The sequence below is a fragment of the Maylandia zebra genome, linkage group LG19, assembly GCF_041146795.1.
Source record: "Maylandia zebra isolate NMK-2024a linkage group LG19, Mzebra_GT3a, whole genome shotgun sequence".
NCBI classification, from domain to species: Eukaryota; Metazoa; Chordata; class Actinopteri; order Cichliformes; family Cichlidae; genus Maylandia; species Maylandia zebra.
Window position 1 is genome coordinate 8,735,827 of NC_135185.1, and position 18,708 is coordinate 8,754,534.

The window sequence follows — 18,708 nt, forward strand, 5'->3', positions numbered from 1 at the left end:
AAGAAAAAAGCTGAAATTTTAAATAGTTAAAATTTGAAATGTGAATAGTTGTTTTTTGTATTTTATGATTTATTTATAAAATTTTATGTGGAGTGAATAAATAAAAGTATATTTACGTTACCCCTAGAGACAAAGCACGTACAAACTTCAAAACACGTCTGAACTCTGAAGCACATACAAACCCCGAAGCACGTACAAACACCAAAACAAGTAAAAACTCAGAAGCACGTAAAAAACTCCAAAACACGTACAAAATACAACAGAAGTGCTCCAGGATGCTAGGCGCAGTGTTGAGCTTTTGTTACCTACTGGCTACACAAGCCAGCAAGTACCAGCGACCGGATTTGGTGTGTGGTAGTAACAGGTAAATGAACATTTTTTTAAATTATTTGAATATATATGAGTGCATGTGTATAAATACACAAACAATACACACATGCTTTCAACTGTGTAATTTAAGTGATCTAGTAGCTCTGTTTTGGAAGTTCAGTTAACGCTAGAAATGTGTTTTGTAGTTTGTACGTGCTTTGAATCTAGGGGGTACCGCATATATTTATATATAAACATATATAAATAAAACCACTTTTTTTACATTAGTAATTCATTTTGTGCATAATTTTATATTGTTGTTAATAATAAATTAATTAAAGCAAACAAAACAACCTAAAGAGCCATGTGCGAGCCGAAAGAGCCGGCTCTTTTTAGTGAGCTGAGCCGAAAAAGCCGGTTCTCTAAAAAGAGCCGGAAATCCCATCACTAGAGTGTGGAATAATCTGGAAAGCTGGCTGCCAGGAAAAGACCATGGTTCTAGACCAAAAAGGGACATTTCTGTGCTCTAAATAAAAGAAACCAGATAGTCACGCACACACTCTGTGGGTTCCTGATCTTTCACATCAGTTAAGCCACTTAACACTGACCTGTGAATCATTCGAGCATAAAAACAGCACCTAACACAAGAGATGAACAACTGTTTTTTATACTTAACAGAAACCTTTACTGGGAGCTTGTGACAAAACATCATTTGTTGTCCTTTATAAAAACTTGTTATATTTGATAGTACACACACTCTGTTTTTATCCCTTTATCTTTCATTGGTCTGTCGTTTGATATAATAAGAAAGTTAATGTCATGACTGCTCTGGCAGATGTGTGGAGTGAAGAGAGATTGGACCCAAATGCAGAGGCTGACGAGGACTTAAACTGAAAATATGCCTTTTATTGAGGCAGCACAAAACAACAAACAAAAATGCAGGAATACAAAGACTAAACTAACAAAAACTAAACAGGGAGGCAACTAGAAGCAAGTATAAAGAAACTAAAGATCTGAGACATGGAGCACAACAAATGATAACCTGGAACATGGGAAATGTCATGGATGATACACAGACAACCCAACAGCAAACAGAGGAAGGCAATGGGCTTAAATACACAGAGGGATAAATGAGGGAATAAGACACAGGATGAGAGCACAGCTGCGAGAAATCACAAACAACAAGACCATGGGGAAGGAAAACTGAAAACACTAACATAGTCTAAGGAGCTTAGAAAGAGACTTCTTTCTTTCCAAACTCCTTAGACTACGATGACCTGGATGACTGAGAACCTTCACAGACATGAAAACACTAACATAGCACACAAGACTATCAAAGTAAAACAGCAAACAAGAGACTTTTACAAAGACACAGAGTTGACACAGAGACATGACTAACTGGGGAGAAATTGGGGAACATGGAAACAAGAATGACTAGACGTGACACGTGGGACACAGGGGTAAGGCAAAGTAACAGAAACCTAAAGCCTAAGAATATAACACAAGAAGAAAACAATAAAGAGAACCAAAAACATACATAAGAATAATCAATGAATATAAATCAACAAACACAAAACACTGGGTCACAGACTCCGTACCATGATGGTTAAATGTACAATAATAAATACTTTAAATCAGATGACAATGTAGCTGACACTGTGTTTATTAGTGTGTGGTCAACCACAAATCTTCATACTGTCATCCATACATGAGGTCTTTATACAAACGATGAAAGATAATGAAAGAAACTGTTTAATTGATATGAAATGATTGAATTATATGAAATATTATGGCTTTGTCTGCCAGAGTGTTTTTCTGTAAACTACTTTGAACTACTGGCAGTCAGTGAAGTCACTGAAAGGCAAGATTCTATGTTGTGTTGCCGTAGTTTCCAGAGTTTACTTATAAAGCTCACTTACAGAATTCAGTTAGAAAAGTCAAGCATTTGAAAGGCGCACATTTGAAGGAATATTAACTCAATATTAACTCACTACGGTTTACATTTTCAATTTTAAAAGTTCTCCGAAATTACAATGAAAAAGGAAACAAGAAAAATTACCACTCCAGCCGATAAGAAAGATTCAGGAGATCAAGGTAAGTAAAATAATAAAATAAAATCCTGGTAAAATACAAATCCTAGAAATGTTGACACTGTGTGAATCATTTTTAGAGCAATTGAATCATATGTTTGATTGAAAATAGCTTTAATACAAGATGTCTAATCAAAGAAAGGTTACCGGTCTTTTGGTAAAATAATGTAATAAGTTTACTCTTGGACTCAACAGTAAAAAAAGACCAACAAGTGTCATCAAGATCTAAGACTTAGTAAACCTAGTATCAATTCGCACTGGTCAGTTTTTTTATCCCAAGAATAAACTTGTAATAATTTAAGCAAAAGCAATTTCAAATTCTTTGCCATCAAAATGCTTCCAGTCCTGATGTCGGGGACTCTTTTTCACCACTGTGTTGTTGTCGTTTATAGATTGTAAGAGCAGGACTGCTAAAAGAAAGGCCAGTCCTGAAAAGAAGACCCCAATAAAAAGGAGGAGGGTCGCTGAGCAGGCTGGTCCTTCCACCAGCTCAGATGTGGTCAAAGGAGTAAAGCGCAAGGTTGTGCAAGATGGAGAGGGCACAACAAAGAAAGCAAAGAGGGCTAAACTGCTTGATCATATGAGCGGTGACAAGGAGCAAGCATCCTCCTCGTTGGACTCTGGTAAAGGTAGGCTAATTAGTTGAATAAGGGGGTAGATTAAGTGTGGTTGCTAGGTTTAAGATATTGGTGTTTAGTGTTTGTGTCTATCATCCAGTGAGCTGATGTGCTTTTGGTGTTTTCCACATCTCCAGACTTGAACAACAAACAGGTGTGCGCAAAAAATGGCAAAAGAAAGGCCACGGGAGACAACAGAGAGTCACCCAAGAAAAAAAAAAGGAATGTGGACCAGGACAAAAAATCAGTGGCAGACCAAAAACGTAAGTAGCAAGCAGCTTGGGTTTTATATTCAGCGGAAGGGCAAAAGGAACATTTATGCTACAGAGGAGAGTAATTTGTGTCACAGCTGTAATAAAATAAGATTTGCTGTTTTGTCTGTTCAGGTGAATTCCAAGCCAGATATGTGGAGGAGCACCAGCTCGGAGAAGGAGGCTGCGGAGCAGTGTTTTCTGGCTACCGGATAGAAGATCGTTTTCCAGTAAGTGTTCAGATGATGGTAGTAAGACAGGCAGTAACGCAGATAATGGATAATATTGTAAACTGAGACGTCTGCTGTGTTTCCACCTTTCATTATGTCATACTGAGGAAATGCTCACCAATGCTCTGTGTCTTTTAGGTTGCCATCAAACACATTCCCAAAAATAAAGTCTACTGCAAAGTGGCGGTAAGCGTCCAACACTTGAATCAGTTTTACATTACTGGATTGAATGCGGCGTTCCTCATCATCCACTTTGTTGTAATATTTCAGGATGAAAGCGGGAAGAAGCTCTCAGTGGAAGTGGCCATTATGGTTAAACTTGCAGGTGAAGCAGAAGGGTCAGTGGGAATATCAGCACCTGTGTCCTTGCTGGAGTGGTTCGACCTTGGCAAAGAGCTGATCCTGGTGCTGGAGAGACCTGTCCCCGCTGTGGACCTGCAAAACTACAAAGCAGAAAATGGAAGAACTTTAACAGAAGACAAGGCCAAGGTAGGTTGACTGGGAGAACCTTAGACTGTACAGCATTCAATCAAGGCAGAAAAGCATTAACTCATTATTGTGTTTTTCATCTTTTTCAGGTCATTCTGAAGCAACTAGTTGATGCTGTAAAGGAACTTGAGGATAAACACATCTTTCATCGAGACATCAAGGGAGAAAACATTCTGATTGAGACCGGCTCAGATGTGCCTCGTGTTCGCATCATTGACTTTGGACTGAGCTGCTTTGTTAAGCAGCGATCTCTGTATCGCATCTTCTATGGTAACATATTCTGCTCCTGCTTTTCACAGATGTAACAATTTGTGTCTTTTGTTTTAGAAGAAATTGTAATTGGGTCTGTTTGTTAGGCACACCTCTTCACACCCCTCCCGAGTGGTACAGGAGGAGCTGCTACAGGTGTGGACCCACCACGGTGTGGCAAATGGGAGTGGTGTTGTATGAAGCGCTTCATGCACGGGACTTTAATACAGAGAGGTTCCTCACAAAGAAACTGAGCATCAAAAAGCGTCTGTCCACAGGTAAGAAAACTTCACACTTCCAGATTCACTGATGCCTTGGATCACTAGAACTATCATCTTCATCTTTTTGATCTTTTCTTTCTTTCAAGAATGCCGCAATTTCTTGGACGCATGTTTAACTACAGTCCCGGAGAAGCGCCCAACACTGGAGGAGCTCCAGCTTCACCCTTGGCTAAGATAACACACACAAACGCACAATTCACACCTTATCATATATGTATGATACATTGTAGTAACTTCCTTTCTTTTTTCTGTTGGACAGGAATAGATAGAATGGGTCAATCTTAAAAAATAAATAAAAATTTAGCTTTTTTGGAGTTCCTGTAACCCCCCCCCCACCAGCCATCCCAGGAAAGGGGATCTCTCTTTGAATGGGCTTTCCCGAGGTTTCTTCCCATCGATCTGGCCCCCTGGGGAGTTTTTCCTCGTCTTCATAGAGAGCTTGGGCTGGGTCAGGAGCTCCATCAAAACTGTCTTTATTTGATGATTTTAATGTCATCAAATAAAGATGTGTTTTACTTAAAGTAAAATTTGATCAAAATAAAACTTGTTTAATTCATCTTTGCTGAGGATTCTCCTTCATTACTATTTCAAAGATTGTTTTGTTTTGGGGTTTTTTTTTTACCCATGGTGCATTTTGACAAGTAAGAAAACTGAATCAGGTTAAAGTGTGCACAAAGACAGTCACAGAGGTTTTTTCCTTCAAGAAGGGAGTTTTTCCTTCCCACTGTTGTTTGCTCATAGTGGGCTGTCTGATTTTAAAATTAAAAAAATTAATGAGAGGCATTCATAGCAGAGTTATCACAAAGGGAACTATATAGCTTAAATAATTTCTACAGGACGAATTATAACTTCATTATGTATAAAAGCTCCTGTGGATAATTCTATTTGTAACTTTACACAAGAGAAAGTTTGCTGTCACACTGTTTATAACAGGTTGGGTTTTGTCCTCTGAGTTGAGCCTTTGGTTGCAGTTTATTGAAGAATTTCCTCTGAAGTAGCTGTTGATGTAGATTTAAAGTCCTGTTTATATACAACACGTTCTCACTCCCAAAGCGTAACATTTTACGCTAGGTGACAAATCGTCACCATATTACGTTTTCGGCTACCCACCACGTTCCTAAATGACGACCTCGGAAAAAAGAGGAAATATGAGAACCGTCTGGACTGAATCTACACGTTTGCTCTTTTTCTTCAAATCGCTTAGTAGCACGCTATTTAACATTATTAAAGTCCTGGTTAAGGTCAGGAATAAGGTTATGGTCAGGGCTATGGATAAGGTTAGGTTTAGGGCTGGAATACAGGGCTGGAACGTCTATTACCGCGGGAGCGTCATTGCACTGGATTCCAGCCATAACCCGCCGCGTACCATAAGAACACCGAAGGTCTCCTTTCGCGTTCCTCAGGAACGCCGCGGGATGTGACAAAACGTCGACATGTTACGCCTCGGGAGTGAGAACGGGCTGTTATATATAGAAATGTGCTTTAGTTCACGTTTTTTTACATGTCTGCCTCAGTGGATCAATAGAAGGTCTGGCACAGGAAACTGGATGTTGAAAGAAGGGTAGGAGTGTATATACACTACCAGTCAAAAGTTATGGTAGTCATGCTAGTTCAGTGTGATTCAATTTTGCATAAATCTCCAACAGTGTCATCAGCAAAGAACTTGACACCATCACACCTCCTCCATGCTTCACAGTGGGTACCATGCATGTAGAGACCATCCGTTCACCTTTTCTGTGTCACACAAATACGTTGCAGGTGGACCCAAAGATCTCAAGTTTGGACTCATCAGACCAAAGCACAGATTTCCACTGGTCTAATGTTCATTCCTTGTGTTTCGTGACCCAAACAAATCTCTTCTGTTTGTTGCTTTTCCTTAGTGCTGTTTTCCAGAGGTGGGTTGAGTATCCAAAAATTGTACTCAAGGAAGAGTAGAATTACTTTACAATATTATTACTCAAGTAAAAGTGAAAAGTAGTCATTCAAAAAATTACTCACATAAGAGTAAAAAAGTAGTTGGTGAAAAGACTACTCAAGTACTGAGTAACTGGTTGTAAGGTCTGATATATTTTTTACTTTTTAAAAATAAAAGCTATTATAAAAACAAAAATAAGTAAATATACAAATTTTAGTATTTTCAAACAGAATATATCTAAACACATTAAAAAATTAAGGCACAGGAGTCTCGCACAGTCTTTCACAAGCTCCAGATGCAGGAAGAGCTGTATTGATTTTGATTGACAGCTTCCTGATGTGAGGAAAGCTATGCAATAGATCAGGGGTCGGCAACCCTAAAATAGCTGATCTGCACTTTGCCAACATAAAGCTCCATAAAGTTGTTCTATATAGTCTGTAACTGTTGATATAGAGCATTAATAAATTTATTATTAATGCAATGGTTCATGTGGCACATTGACTTCTGAGGAAATTTTACCTCTCCAACTCCCCAGCTTCTGACTTTCCTGATCCCATGGACCCAAAGAAGTCATCTTCGTCCGATAGGCCGCTATTTGTGCTGGCCTCATCCAGCTCTGTGTCTAGGTGATATATGAAGTTGAGACCTGTGGAAAGATATACGATTTTCAAAAGAATCATGTCTGGGCATTATAGTCCTGTATAAACTGCCAAGCTGTCTATACAGCAGATGATTGCCGTGAAAGTTTTATTCACACTGGACATGGTTTTTTTACTAAATCTGTTGAAAAACGACATCTTGTCATTTATATCCCGCACAAACACTATGCAATGAATTCCAGATTAAGTTCAGAATAAGAACGTATGCAAGGCAAGAGAACGCAAACAGCTCGGTCTGCGTGGCTGAAAAAAGAGGAAACGTGCCCCTTCCAACCCCAGGAGAGGGAGACGCAAGAAGCTAGCCGCCTAGGCTGTTTAAACTAAACAAGCTACTATTTCACATAATAAACCCCGTCAACCGCAGTATTGCCTTCTGATTTAACAGTTAAAGCAGCAGAGACGAGCTGTGTTTACATGTGCGTGGAACTCTAGCTTCATTAACCAGGTTAGCTGTTAGCTTATGGCTCACGCTAGCTAACCAGCGAGAGGTTAAAAGGATAACCGAAGCTGCGGACACAACATCCACAAACTTATCTCACTACTGTGTAGCGCCGAAAATATGATGTGATTCTGGTTTAATCAAACTGAGGGCAGGAGGAAAACCGCTCCAATCCTCAAGGCCCAATGTTCTAAAACTATTAAACATTAGTGATGTGTCGGTCGCGAACGAAACAGCTCTAAGAGCCGGGTCTTTGAAGTGAACGACACGAGCCGGCTCCTTATCGCTAGCCGTGTTCTTTTTCTTTTCTTTCTCTCACCCTTTCTCTCGCACTTTTTCCGCTTCACTCTGCATGCGAGCCTTGTGCTTTGCGCTGGGCAGAGGGGGGAGGGGCAGTAGTTACACTCACAGTAGCACAGGAACAGAGCTGGAGGGAGAGAGAGAGAAAGAGAGTCAGGGACAACAACGTCACATTAGAAAGGTCTAGTAATCATCCACAACTATTTTTAGTTGAGGATGATAAAGGATTCAGAAAGTTTATTCATGCAGGCTCATATGACAGAGAATGTACATCTTTTTGTTTTCATATTTTAATTTATATTTAATTGTGTTGTGGTTTGCAGTGTTTTGTGTTGTTTCACTTTAAATTTGTTTAAAAGGAAAAATTTAAATAGTTAAAAGTTGAAATGTGAATATTTGTTTTTTGTATTATATGATTTATTTATTAAATTTCATGTGGAGTGAATAAATAAAAGTATATTTACGTTACCCCTAGAGACAAAGCACGTACAAACTCCAAAAAAGCGTACAAACTCCAAAACACGTAAAAACTCTGAAGCACGTACAAACTCCAAAACACGTACAAACTCCAAAACACGTAAAAACTCTGAAGCACGTACAAACTCCAAAACACGTACAAACTCCAAAACACGTAAAAACTCCAAAACACGTAAAAACATCAAAACACGTAAAAACTCAGAAGCACGTAAAAACTCCAAAACACGTACAAAAGACGACAGAAGTGCTCCAGGATGCTAGGGGCAGTGTTGAGTAGGGCTGGGTATTGTCACTGATTTCTAGAATCGATTCAATTCACAAGGTCCCGAATCGATTCGATTCAATTTAATTCGATTTGAATCTGGGAAATTTTGACAGTCAGAAATATTATAATTCAGATCAGTACATTTACATATTTTTGTATCTGTAAAAAGGAAGCTGACACACGCAAGACTTTATCAAAGGTGTAAGTGTCAAGTGACTCGATCAATTTAAAAAGAGCCAATTTAAAATCCAATTAGTTTTCTAGGATTCAAGCAAACTACATTCAACCCGGAGGGAGCTCTAGCTGCAGTTTGGTAAAGATATTTTATTTATTTATTTATTTTTTATAGAAAGAGGGGCAATACATATTAATGAACATTTTAACAAATGTAAATATGCCAGATTATAGCCTTGGGCTAATTTCCATCTGCAGACCCTCTGGCAGGTTGGTGTTAAACACAAGTTAGTAAAAACATACAGAGACACTATTTACAGGTCATGTGACAAGGACAAAAACAGTGATCACATTATACTAGAACAAACAATGACAAGGAGAGTGGACACAGAGGACAGTATAGATAACAATAACGGAAACACATCAATTATATTGCACAAACCCCAGTATTGTACATGCCCTGACCATCGTGAGATTGCGTTCACCCATTGCACTAACAGTTGTTTCCCTTTTTGTAATACACTAACTCTTTTTCCCGTCCAATATAAAACATGATTATTAAACATGATTACATGTTTGTGTGTAGTAAGTAAGTAAGTAAGTAAGTAAAATTTATTTATATAGCACTTTTTAAGACAAAAACGCTGTTACAAAGTGCTTCACATAAAAACATGTCAAACGAACAATATTAGAAGAAATATAAAAGCATATCAAACAAGCAATAGTACAATATAAATATAAAATAAGACAACATATTACCCAAATGCCTGTCTAAACAGATGAGTTTTAAGCTGTTTTTTAAAAGAGGCCACCGTGTCGATGGTCCGTAGTGAGGAGGGTAAACCGTTCCACAGTATTGGAGCCAGGGTTTGAAAAGCGTGATCCCCCTTTGTTTTCAGACGAGTCCGTGGAATAGATAGACGACCACTATCAGTGGATCTAAGAGTTTGCTTTGGAGAATAGGGTTTGAGAAGCTCCGAGATATAGATGGGGGCCTCACCTTGTAGAGACATAAACGTAAAGGTGAGGATTTTAAACTTATATCTAAGTGTCCCTCAGGCTGTGTGTCCCTCAGCCGCCCTTTTAAGTGACTCTTAAAGATGGGTAGACTTGTACTTTCCCTCACTGACAGTGGAAGACTATTCCAGAAGCTCACTCCCTGATATGACAGAGCATTCTGTGAAAAGGTGGTCCGCCTGAGTGCCAGTTCACAATCACCTCTAACAGTGGCTCGAGTCAGTCGAGACCCGGCAACACTGCTAGACTTTTGTTTAATAAAATCACTCATTGGTGGAGGCGCCAGACCATGTATAACTTTGTATATTAGACAGGCAGATTTAAATAATTTGAAATTAGTAAAATTTAAAAACTTGTATTTTTCTAAAATTTGACAATGGTGATATGAAAAAGGTTTTTTATCTAATATTTTCAATGCTCTTTTGTAGCATACTTCAATTGGCCCAATAGCAGCAGAGCTCATATAGGACCAACTTGTAATACAATATTCAATATGAGCCAGTATCATAGAATGCAGGAATGTAATCGCTGCTGTGTCTGTTAATGATGTGCGGATATGTCTAAAGTTCTGTATATTAACATTTACAGTTTTCACTACTTTTTTAATGTGTTTTTTAAAGGATAATTTAGAGTCTAGTAGCACTCCCAAATACTTAAATTCCTCAACATTAATTAATTCTTGTGCACCCAAGCAGACTTTTACTGCAGCCACGGTTGTTTTAGGTTTACTAAAAAACATTGATACGGTCTTTTTAAAATTAAGGCACAAGCATGAGTCATTCAGCCATATTAACTTGAATATTCCGGGCAGTATTTTTATTCCCGACATTAATGGTATTAGTGCCACCAAAGGAATTGTTTACTATGCTCACAACCGCATTTTGCTGTGAAATGGCAGGTTGCCCTTGGTTTGAATCTTCTGTGTCTGAGTCATCTGGGCTCCCCATACAGCACTCACACAAGCACACAAACAGATTTTTGCAATTTTGATTGTTTGGCCTAGATTCAGGTTCAGGAGCTGGGTCCTGTTGTTGGTGATGGTGTGTCTGTGACAGTTGATGGTTTATTGGCCATCAACTGGCCATCAACTTTGCATTTTTGATTATTGAATCTAGATTCCAGTTCAGGTGGTGTCTCCTGTGTTGGGTTGGTGACAGTTGATGGTTTATTGGCCATTGCGTTTTAATATCTATTTGCAGATAATTTGTTTTCTCTTGCTTGTAAAAATATACATAGCACAATGTAAACAGAACAAGTAGGATAAATAATAAATAAACAAGAGCAATTAAAAACATAACTACATGTCAAATATTCATTAAAGTTTTTTAATATGAAAAAAATGAAGTGACTTGTAAAGCAATAGTGAAGTTTCTGTTCTGACCTCCATGAACTGTTCCATGACAGAAAAAAACACTTTGGTCTCACCTGTCCAAATGATAGTGTTCCAGAAGTTTTGTAGTTTGTTCCCATTAAACCTTACAAAGCTTTGTTTGTTTTTTAGAACAGAAATAAAACAAATCTGGAACACAAATGATGACATTTAGAGAAATATTACAGATAAAGTAAATAGCAGATTTTATTATTATTTTGCCTTAGTAAAATGTTGAAAAAGTATTAATTTAACAAGCTCCTCCTGCTAGGCATGACTGCAAAATGTAATTACTTATTTAATTATATTTTACATAATTACTTATTTTCTTGAAAAAAAAAAACATATTAGAGATGACATTTCCTGTTACACCAGTTTAAAACTTTTTGATATGAAATTTTTCTTAACAAAGTTACAAAGTGCTTGAAAAAATAGAAATACTACAAATGTAAACAGAGTAGAATAAAAACTAATAAATAAACGAGAGCAATAAAAACCATAACTACATGTCAAACATTCATAAAAACCCTTTAAGAGTATTCAGAAGCGACTTGTGAGACAATAAAAAGTTTCTATTCTGACCTCAAGAGCTGTTCCATGGAGTGACAGAAAAGAAAAAAGAACACACTGAAATTGTTGTGCGGAAACATAGTACAGTGCTTATTAGCAGTATCATTATAAAACACTACACTTGATTATTAGTAAGTAGAAGTAAAATGACTGGTCTTTGGTTAAAAATGCAGCTACTGAAAATTTTAGCTTATGCATCTTTGTCTCCCCCTGCTGACAAGAGGAAGAATCTTTTTGGCCTGTGACCTCTAAGCATACTGCAGCGTTTTGTGTGTACTGCTGCCACATTACTCCTGAAGTGAAGAAGAGAGTTGCTTAAAATACTAGTTTTAAGATTTGCATCTAATTTCTTTCTCACTTCTCCTCCAGACTGCACCTGGTCTGCATCTGGTAAAAACATAGCAACAGCCAAACCAGTTGGGTTTTCGGACTCCTTTTATGGTAAAGTTCCGTGGAGGGAAGTTACCAAGTGTTATGAAGGAGCAGGAGTGTGGTATGAGTTTGAAGAATCTGTTGATTTTAAACATTTACAGTTGTGTGGGGATTTTCTAAATATATGTATATTAATGTTCCCATTGTTTAACTATTATATTATAATTAGAAATTTAAATGGCAGATTTAACACTACTATAAACAACCTATGTTTACTCTTAATTTGATATTTCATTGTTGTTTCAGACAGTGGGAGGAGCCTCTCACTATATAATCAGGAGCTGCATCTCCTCTCCAGAGCTAGCCTGGGCCAGGTTATGATTGTGAACAGACTATAGTGGCCAGTGTTGGTCAAGTTACTTGAAAAAAGTAATCAGTAACTAATTACCGATTACTTCTTCCAAAAAGTAATCCCGTTACTTTACTGATTACTTATTTTCAAAATTAATTAATTACTTAGTTACTTTTTAAAAACGATTTACAACCTGAATAGGTGATAAAGCGATAGATCTTTCAGCCCAATTCTACTTTTTCTGCATAATCCATCATACAAAATGTAATCAAATGGAAAAGTCTCTTTTTAAAACTTGTTTTATTAGTTTTAATGTTTTAGCTTTATGCATCAAGCAAAAATTTAATTATATGCAACATTCTCTGACTGGAAGAAATTAGTTTAATATTTAAACCTATTTTCTGCAGATTCTAGCACATAAAATAAAATATTTTTTGTGTTTACACTCAGTCTTTCAAATAGATGCAAGTAAAACACAGCAGAAAATAAATGACATCAAAGACTAGCGGTCCTGTTGCTCTATTTTCACCTGTAAAGCAGGAGTGGGGTAGGCGGAGGTTTACCCTGGTGCAGGTGTGCTGCGGTCAGTGGAAGAATCCGCGAGTTTCTCTGTGAATTTCCCATTACGTGGTAGCGCACTCTGTGCTTGCTTGGAAGTTTAGGGTTTTTTTCGCTGTAAAAAGAAGTTTTCTTCCCACGCACAACGGACGCTAATGTTTTTGTTACTTTTTATGGAAGTAAGGTCAGTACTTCCATGCTTTAAACGCTGCACGCTCATACTCTCTCCACACTCGATATATGATCCATTGTTGATCTGCACACAGCTGTTGTCACCAACATTGCACTCGCTTACGTCACTGTCATGAGACATTCTCGCAAAAAAATCACGGTTTTAGTAACGCAGTAACGCAGCGTTCCTACGGGAAAGTAACGGTAATCTAATTACCGTTTTTGCAATAGTAATCCCTTACTTTACTCGTTACCTGAAAAAAGTAATCCGATTACAGTAACGCATTACTGCCCATCTCTGATAGTGGCTTTATTGTCAGGGGCCCCATTAAAGGGGGTTTCACCCAGTGCAAAACTGTTTTTTGAGTAGTTCAGTTTAGTTCAGGATTGTCTTGAAGTTGCAGATGTGTTTTCCGCGTTTTGTTTCCTTGTAAAGCTTTTCTAGTTTCATTTTTCATTAGTTGGCTCAACCACAGTTGTGAAGAAAGGAATAAATCAATGGGCTGTCAACCAACATTTTTTTTCTGCCTCTGACTCAGACAACCTTCACAGCCTCTAATTTATTTTCTCCATGGTAGGTCAGAGGTCACTCTGCCACTGTTGGTACTAACTTATATGTCAAAGTGGGGTGGCGCTGTTGACGTTGTTCTTAAGTGGCAGAGAATTTCAAATTCAGTGTTTCAAACAGCTCAACAATTATCACCTGTGACCTGCTCCTCCTGAGCCACAGCCACCCCAATGATGACGAGTTCATGATGAGGTGAACTGAAGAGGAGGAGATGGACATTTGCTGCCAGGGTGAGACACATGTTGCTTGCACAGTCCTTTGGTGCTGCAGGCAGATCCAGGTACAGAGAGAGAAAAGGTGGAGCTGTTGGTGACATGTAGCACTGTTAATGAATTTTGGAAAGTGAGTTATGTCTAGACTTAGGTTTTTGTGTCTGTGTTAAAAGGACAGGGATTTACAGAATCCCATTTGTTCAAATTTACATGAATAAATATGGTTATGAAATAAGTAATGAAATAAATACATGCTACAATAATTAGCTGTATGAGATTAGCTTTGACTAATATGTATGTCCCTAAGATCAACTCAATCAATTCAATTGGCCTAGATTTTGTCAGGCAAAGTTGCAGAACATTTAAAGTGGATTATATAGGCTAGATATCATTACAAAGTCACAGTATATTCAAAGTATTTTTTTATTTATTGTATGAATTCTTAATTAAAGAACAAATAGTCTGATGTCTTGTATTCATTATGAAAGTATACTAAGTACACTACTTTTTGTTTTGATTTTACAACCACATTATGTTTTAGTATTGTCAATAACACCCTGAATTTGATTTGGTATCAGATTGGAAGAAATTCAGTGATATTGCACAGGCTGTAAATCATCCATGATACATCATGTAACATCTGCTTATATCCTACTAAATTCTGCTGTCTAAATCCACAAAGAGCAGTAAACCTTAGAGGAGCAGCTATAGTAGCACATGTGAGCTCATCACAGCCTGTATACAAAGAAAATCTTAGTGGAGCTTATTAGTGCACTAGTTGCCAAACCATCTACTTGGTCCGAACTTTTTATTCACCAGAAAAAATTGGGAAAGCCAAATTTGAATTAAAAAAATAAAAGTAGTAAATTCATCCTGCAAAATTACGGTTTCGGTCAACAGCTGCATTAAAACAGGTGAGTCAGAAAAACAACTAAAAACAAAAGACAAATGTCATGGACTCAATGTGAAAGGGTTTTTACAGAAGATTTGGATCTGAATTTTGTCTTTATTTCTTATTTCTTTCTATTTCTTCTTTTCTATTCTATTTCTATTGTCTTTTCCCACATGTAAAATCTTACTTTAACCCTAAATCATAAGTACATTTTTGGACCTTCACAGCCCAACAATGGTAAAAGACAGGAAAACAGTGATCCGATTATTTTTACAGGGTTTTTACTTCCATTTTGAAACAGAAAAACAGCTACACATTTGTCCCACTCTTAACCAGATTTCACATCAGACAGCAACATTGGTCTCATTCAACACCAACTTTCTTTACATTCATTCACAGAACAATAAAGTGCAACAGCATCAACACAACTTCATGACAAAAAAGACAGACAGAGGCAGACAAATATAAATTTGGGACACTGAACTTTTGGCACTTCAGGAGGAAGCAGTAGAAATTAAAACTGCACATGGTAACTATTAGTAAATGCTGAATATATTTAGACTTCTCTCTGTCATCGTGAACAAGGAGAAACATTAAATAAATAAAAAGTAACGTACATATTTTCAAAAATATTAAATCTTAAGGTACATTCATATAACCTACATATACAGCATATATACCACCAACATGCAAAAGTCACATAAAATACATCATAAAACAACAGAAGACAACAGAAGGCACCAGCTTGCAAAACTCAAACATGAAGACAAGAATTAAAGTGAATGAACTGCAGAAATGCACAAAACAAAAATGTATCCTTCATGTTTCTTTAGTATCCTGGAGTCTAAATATTATTATTTAGAAATACAGGGAGTGCAGAATTATTAGGCAAATGAGTATTTTGTCCACATCATCCTCTTCATGCATGTTGTCTTACTCCAAGCTGTATAGGCTCGAAAGCCTACTACCAATTAAGCATATTAGGTGATGTGCATCTCTGTAATGAGAAGGGGTGTGGTCTAATGACATCAACACCCTATATCAGGTGTGCATAATTATTAGGCAACGTCCTTTCCTTTGGCAAAATGGGTCAAAAGAAGGACTTGACAGGCTCAGAAAAGTCAAAAATAGTGAGATATCTTGCAGAGGGATGCAGCAGTCTCAAAATTGCAAAGCTTCTGAAGCGTGATCATCGAACAATCAAGCGTTTCATTCAAAATAGTCAACAGGGTCGCAAGAAGCGTGTGGAAAAACCAAGGCGCAAAATAACTGCCCATGAACTGAGAAAAGTCAAGCGTGCAGCTGCCAAGATGCCACTTGCCACCAGTTTGGCCATATTTCAGAGCTGCAACATCACTGGAGTGCCCAAAAGCACAAGGTGTGCAATACTCAGAGACATGGCCAAGGTAAGAAAGGCTGAAAGACGACCACCACTGAACAAGACACACAAGCTGAAACGTCAAGACTGGGCCAAGAAATATCTCAAGACTGGTTTTTCTAAGGTTTTATGGACTGATGAAATGAGAGTGAGTCTTGATGGGCCAGATGGATGGGCCCGTGGCTGGATTGGTAAAGGGCAGAGAGCTCCAGTCCGACTCAGACGCCAGCAAGGTGGAGGTGGAGTACTGGTTTGGGTTAAGTTTTGTTAAGTTGCCTAATAATTATGCACAGTAATAGTCACCTGCACACACAGATATCCCCCTAAAATAGCTAAAACTAAAAACTACTTCCAAAAACATTCAGCTTTGATATTAATGAGTTTTTTGGGTTCATTGAGAACATGGTTGTTGTTCAATAATAACATTATTCCTCAAAAATACAACTCTCCTAATAATTCTGCACTCCCTGTATCATTAAAAGCTTATACTGACTACTAAGTACAAATTTCCATTGACAGATGGAAACAGTTTCCTGTTTCTATAGCACTGACCATCAGGGTTGCTTGGACACCTGATGTGGATGTGGCAGCCATCGATTGCACCCACCGCTTTCAGAAAGGCTCTGTGGCGTGCCAGCCCTGCAAACCCACTAGCTCCAGGTCCTCTGGGGTCGTTTGGTTGTGGATGACATGGTGGCGAATGGCCACCACCTCTTTTGTGACTCGGCGGACGATGTGGTGGACAGTAGAACAAGGCACCCCAAACACTCTTGAGACCACCCTGTATGATGCTCCACTTGCCAACCAGAAAAGTAACACCAGGATCTCAATTGTGGCACCACAACCATGCCGCCGATCTTGGTTCAGGAGATTTAGCAACACTGCCAGGGACTCCCTGCTTAGCCGAAAATCAGGCCTTGCATCTTCCTGGTTAAAAAACGGTCCAGGACTGGGACACTCAGGTTAATCCTGCAGTACAATGGTCTTGTCTGTTTAAGGAAAAGGTGGAGAACAACAAAAACAGTTTTAATAGAAAGGTATGATTTGATATGATTTGAGATCAAAGCATTATTCTGATTATTAAGTTTGGGTAAAATATACTAATACTCTGTGAAAAGAGTTACACTTCATCTGTGTAACTAAGCTTTTTTGTGAAACAACCCTGTTTTCAGCTTTGTGACATTTTTACAGCCATTCTATGCACACAAATAAGTTAAACGATCAAATGAATAATAGGAAATAAATAGAAAATGTTCTTCTATAAGTTCCAAAGAGATTTGGTTCAGATATTTTGATTGACCGGCAGTCATTCAGTCACTGGAATTATCCATGAAACATGCCAAGTAATTCCTAAACGTGTGTAGAGTAATGAAAATTATTTTACCTGGATATGATTGTCTCTGATGAGCCTGAGGTGTAAAACTTACCGGCGACATTTCTGGGTCCATTTTTGTAACGTTTTTTTGCACTGTGGTGCTAGCGACCGGAAATACGCAGAAGTAAGGGCGGGAACAGATCGAGAAGGCTAGACCGTCCAATTTCACAGCCGCTCACTTCCGCCTACCTAGCCTCCTGAGGACCCAGCCCACGTAGACCGCAAAGGCCAGGATCCTCAGGGGGATGCAGCCTATGAATTTGGACACCCCTAAGACACGTACAGCCACTGTTCAGCAGACTTAGAGTTCCTTACCATTAAATGCAGACCTTTTTTCCTCCGCTGGGAGTTATCGTCAGCGATTCTGATCACTGCAGTGTATGTAGCTCCAGACGCTAATGCTATGTCTGCTCTTAGCCTCCTACATAGTGCCATTAGGACCCAGCTAAACATATATCAAGATGGGACTCACATAATAGCGGGGGACCTGAATCATGTAGGCTTAAATCTGCGCTCCATCAGCATGTGAAATGTGCTACATGTGGGGATAACCTGCTAGATAAAGTCTACTCCAACATTAAGCAAGGATACAGGGCCATACTAAGACCCCATCTGGGCCAGTTGGACCACGTAGCTGCCAGCTTACACACCCTCCGTACTACTACATTCGTATTCTCCTACTTCAAGAATTGCACAGGCACTGTCACTACTGAAAAAGGTATCCGGGTGTATGCCAGTCAAAAACCTTGAATGACAAGAGGAAGTCAGGACCCTGCTGAAGAAAAAAACCCTGCCTAAAGGTTGCGAGACATGGAACTGTACAGTGGAGCTAGGGTAAACCTGAAAAGGGGCATCAGACGGGCTAAGCTGGACTATAAAAACAAAATTCAGGATCATCTCCACAGTAATAACTCAATACAGGTGTGGAGGACAGTCCTCAACATCACCAACTACAAACACAGAACCAACGGCGTGGATGGCGATGCTACACTTATAGAGAAGTTGAACTGCTTCTACGCCTGCTTCGAACAGAAAACACCAGAAGTGGCTACTTCACATCCACCAGCCACATCTTAACTGTTGGGGAGGATGGTTTGAGGCGTGTACTAAGGACAGTAAACTCCAAGAA

At 38.5% G+C, this 18,708-nt stretch overlaps 1 protein-coding gene and 1 long non-coding RNA gene across 3 annotated transcripts; one reads left to right on the forward strand and one right to left on the reverse strand.

Moving 5' to 3' along the window:
- Positions 1 to 253: 253 nt before the first annotated feature.
- LOC143414116 (serine/threonine-protein kinase pim-1-like) lies at positions 254 to 4,994 on the forward strand. 2 transcript variants are annotated; one of them, XM_076877796.1, is made up of 9 exons: positions 254 to 364; positions 2,792 to 3,028; positions 3,154 to 3,279; positions 3,403 to 3,497; positions 3,636 to 3,683; positions 3,768 to 3,986; positions 4,076 to 4,256; positions 4,343 to 4,513; positions 4,603 to 4,994. In XM_076877796.1, exons 2-9 carry the CDS (start codon positions 2,980 to 2,982, stop codon positions 4,692 to 4,694), a joined length of 981 nt encoding a protein of 326 aa, XP_076733911.1. In that variant the 5' UTR covers positions 254 to 364; positions 2,792 to 2,979; the 3' UTR covers positions 4,695 to 4,994. The 2 variants fall into 2 exon arrangements, with proteins under 2 accessions (XP_076733911.1, XP_076733910.1); XM_076877795.1 differs by lacking the exon at positions 254 to 364 and adding an exon at positions 1,657 to 2,403.
- Positions 3,818 to 7,891, reverse strand: LOC143414117 (uncharacterized). Its single transcript, XR_013094661.1, has 3 exons — positions 7,849 to 7,891; positions 6,951 to 7,077; positions 3,818 to 3,940 (listed from the first exon to the last, which is right to left on the reverse strand). It is a non-coding gene; the product is annotated as an uncharacterized LOC143414117 (long non-coding RNA).
- Positions 7,892 to 18,708: the final 10,817 nt, after the last annotated feature.

What these genes read in the sequence shown, in the direction of transcription:
- LOC143414116 (XM_076877795.1), top strand. Translation starts at nt 2,343, where the DNA reads ATGAAAAAGGAAACAAGAAAAATTACCACTCCAGCCGATAAGAAAGAT. An exon ending in CTCGTTGGACTCTGGTAAAG is followed by an intron (nt 3,029 to 3,153) that starts GTAGGCTAATTA and finishes CCACATCTCCAG; the next exon opens with ACTTGAACAACAAACAGGTG. An exon ending in ATCAGTGGCAGACCAAAAAC is followed by an intron (nt 3,280 to 3,402) that starts GTAAGTAGCAAG and finishes TTGTCTGTTCAG; the next exon opens with GTGAATTCCAAGCCAGATAT.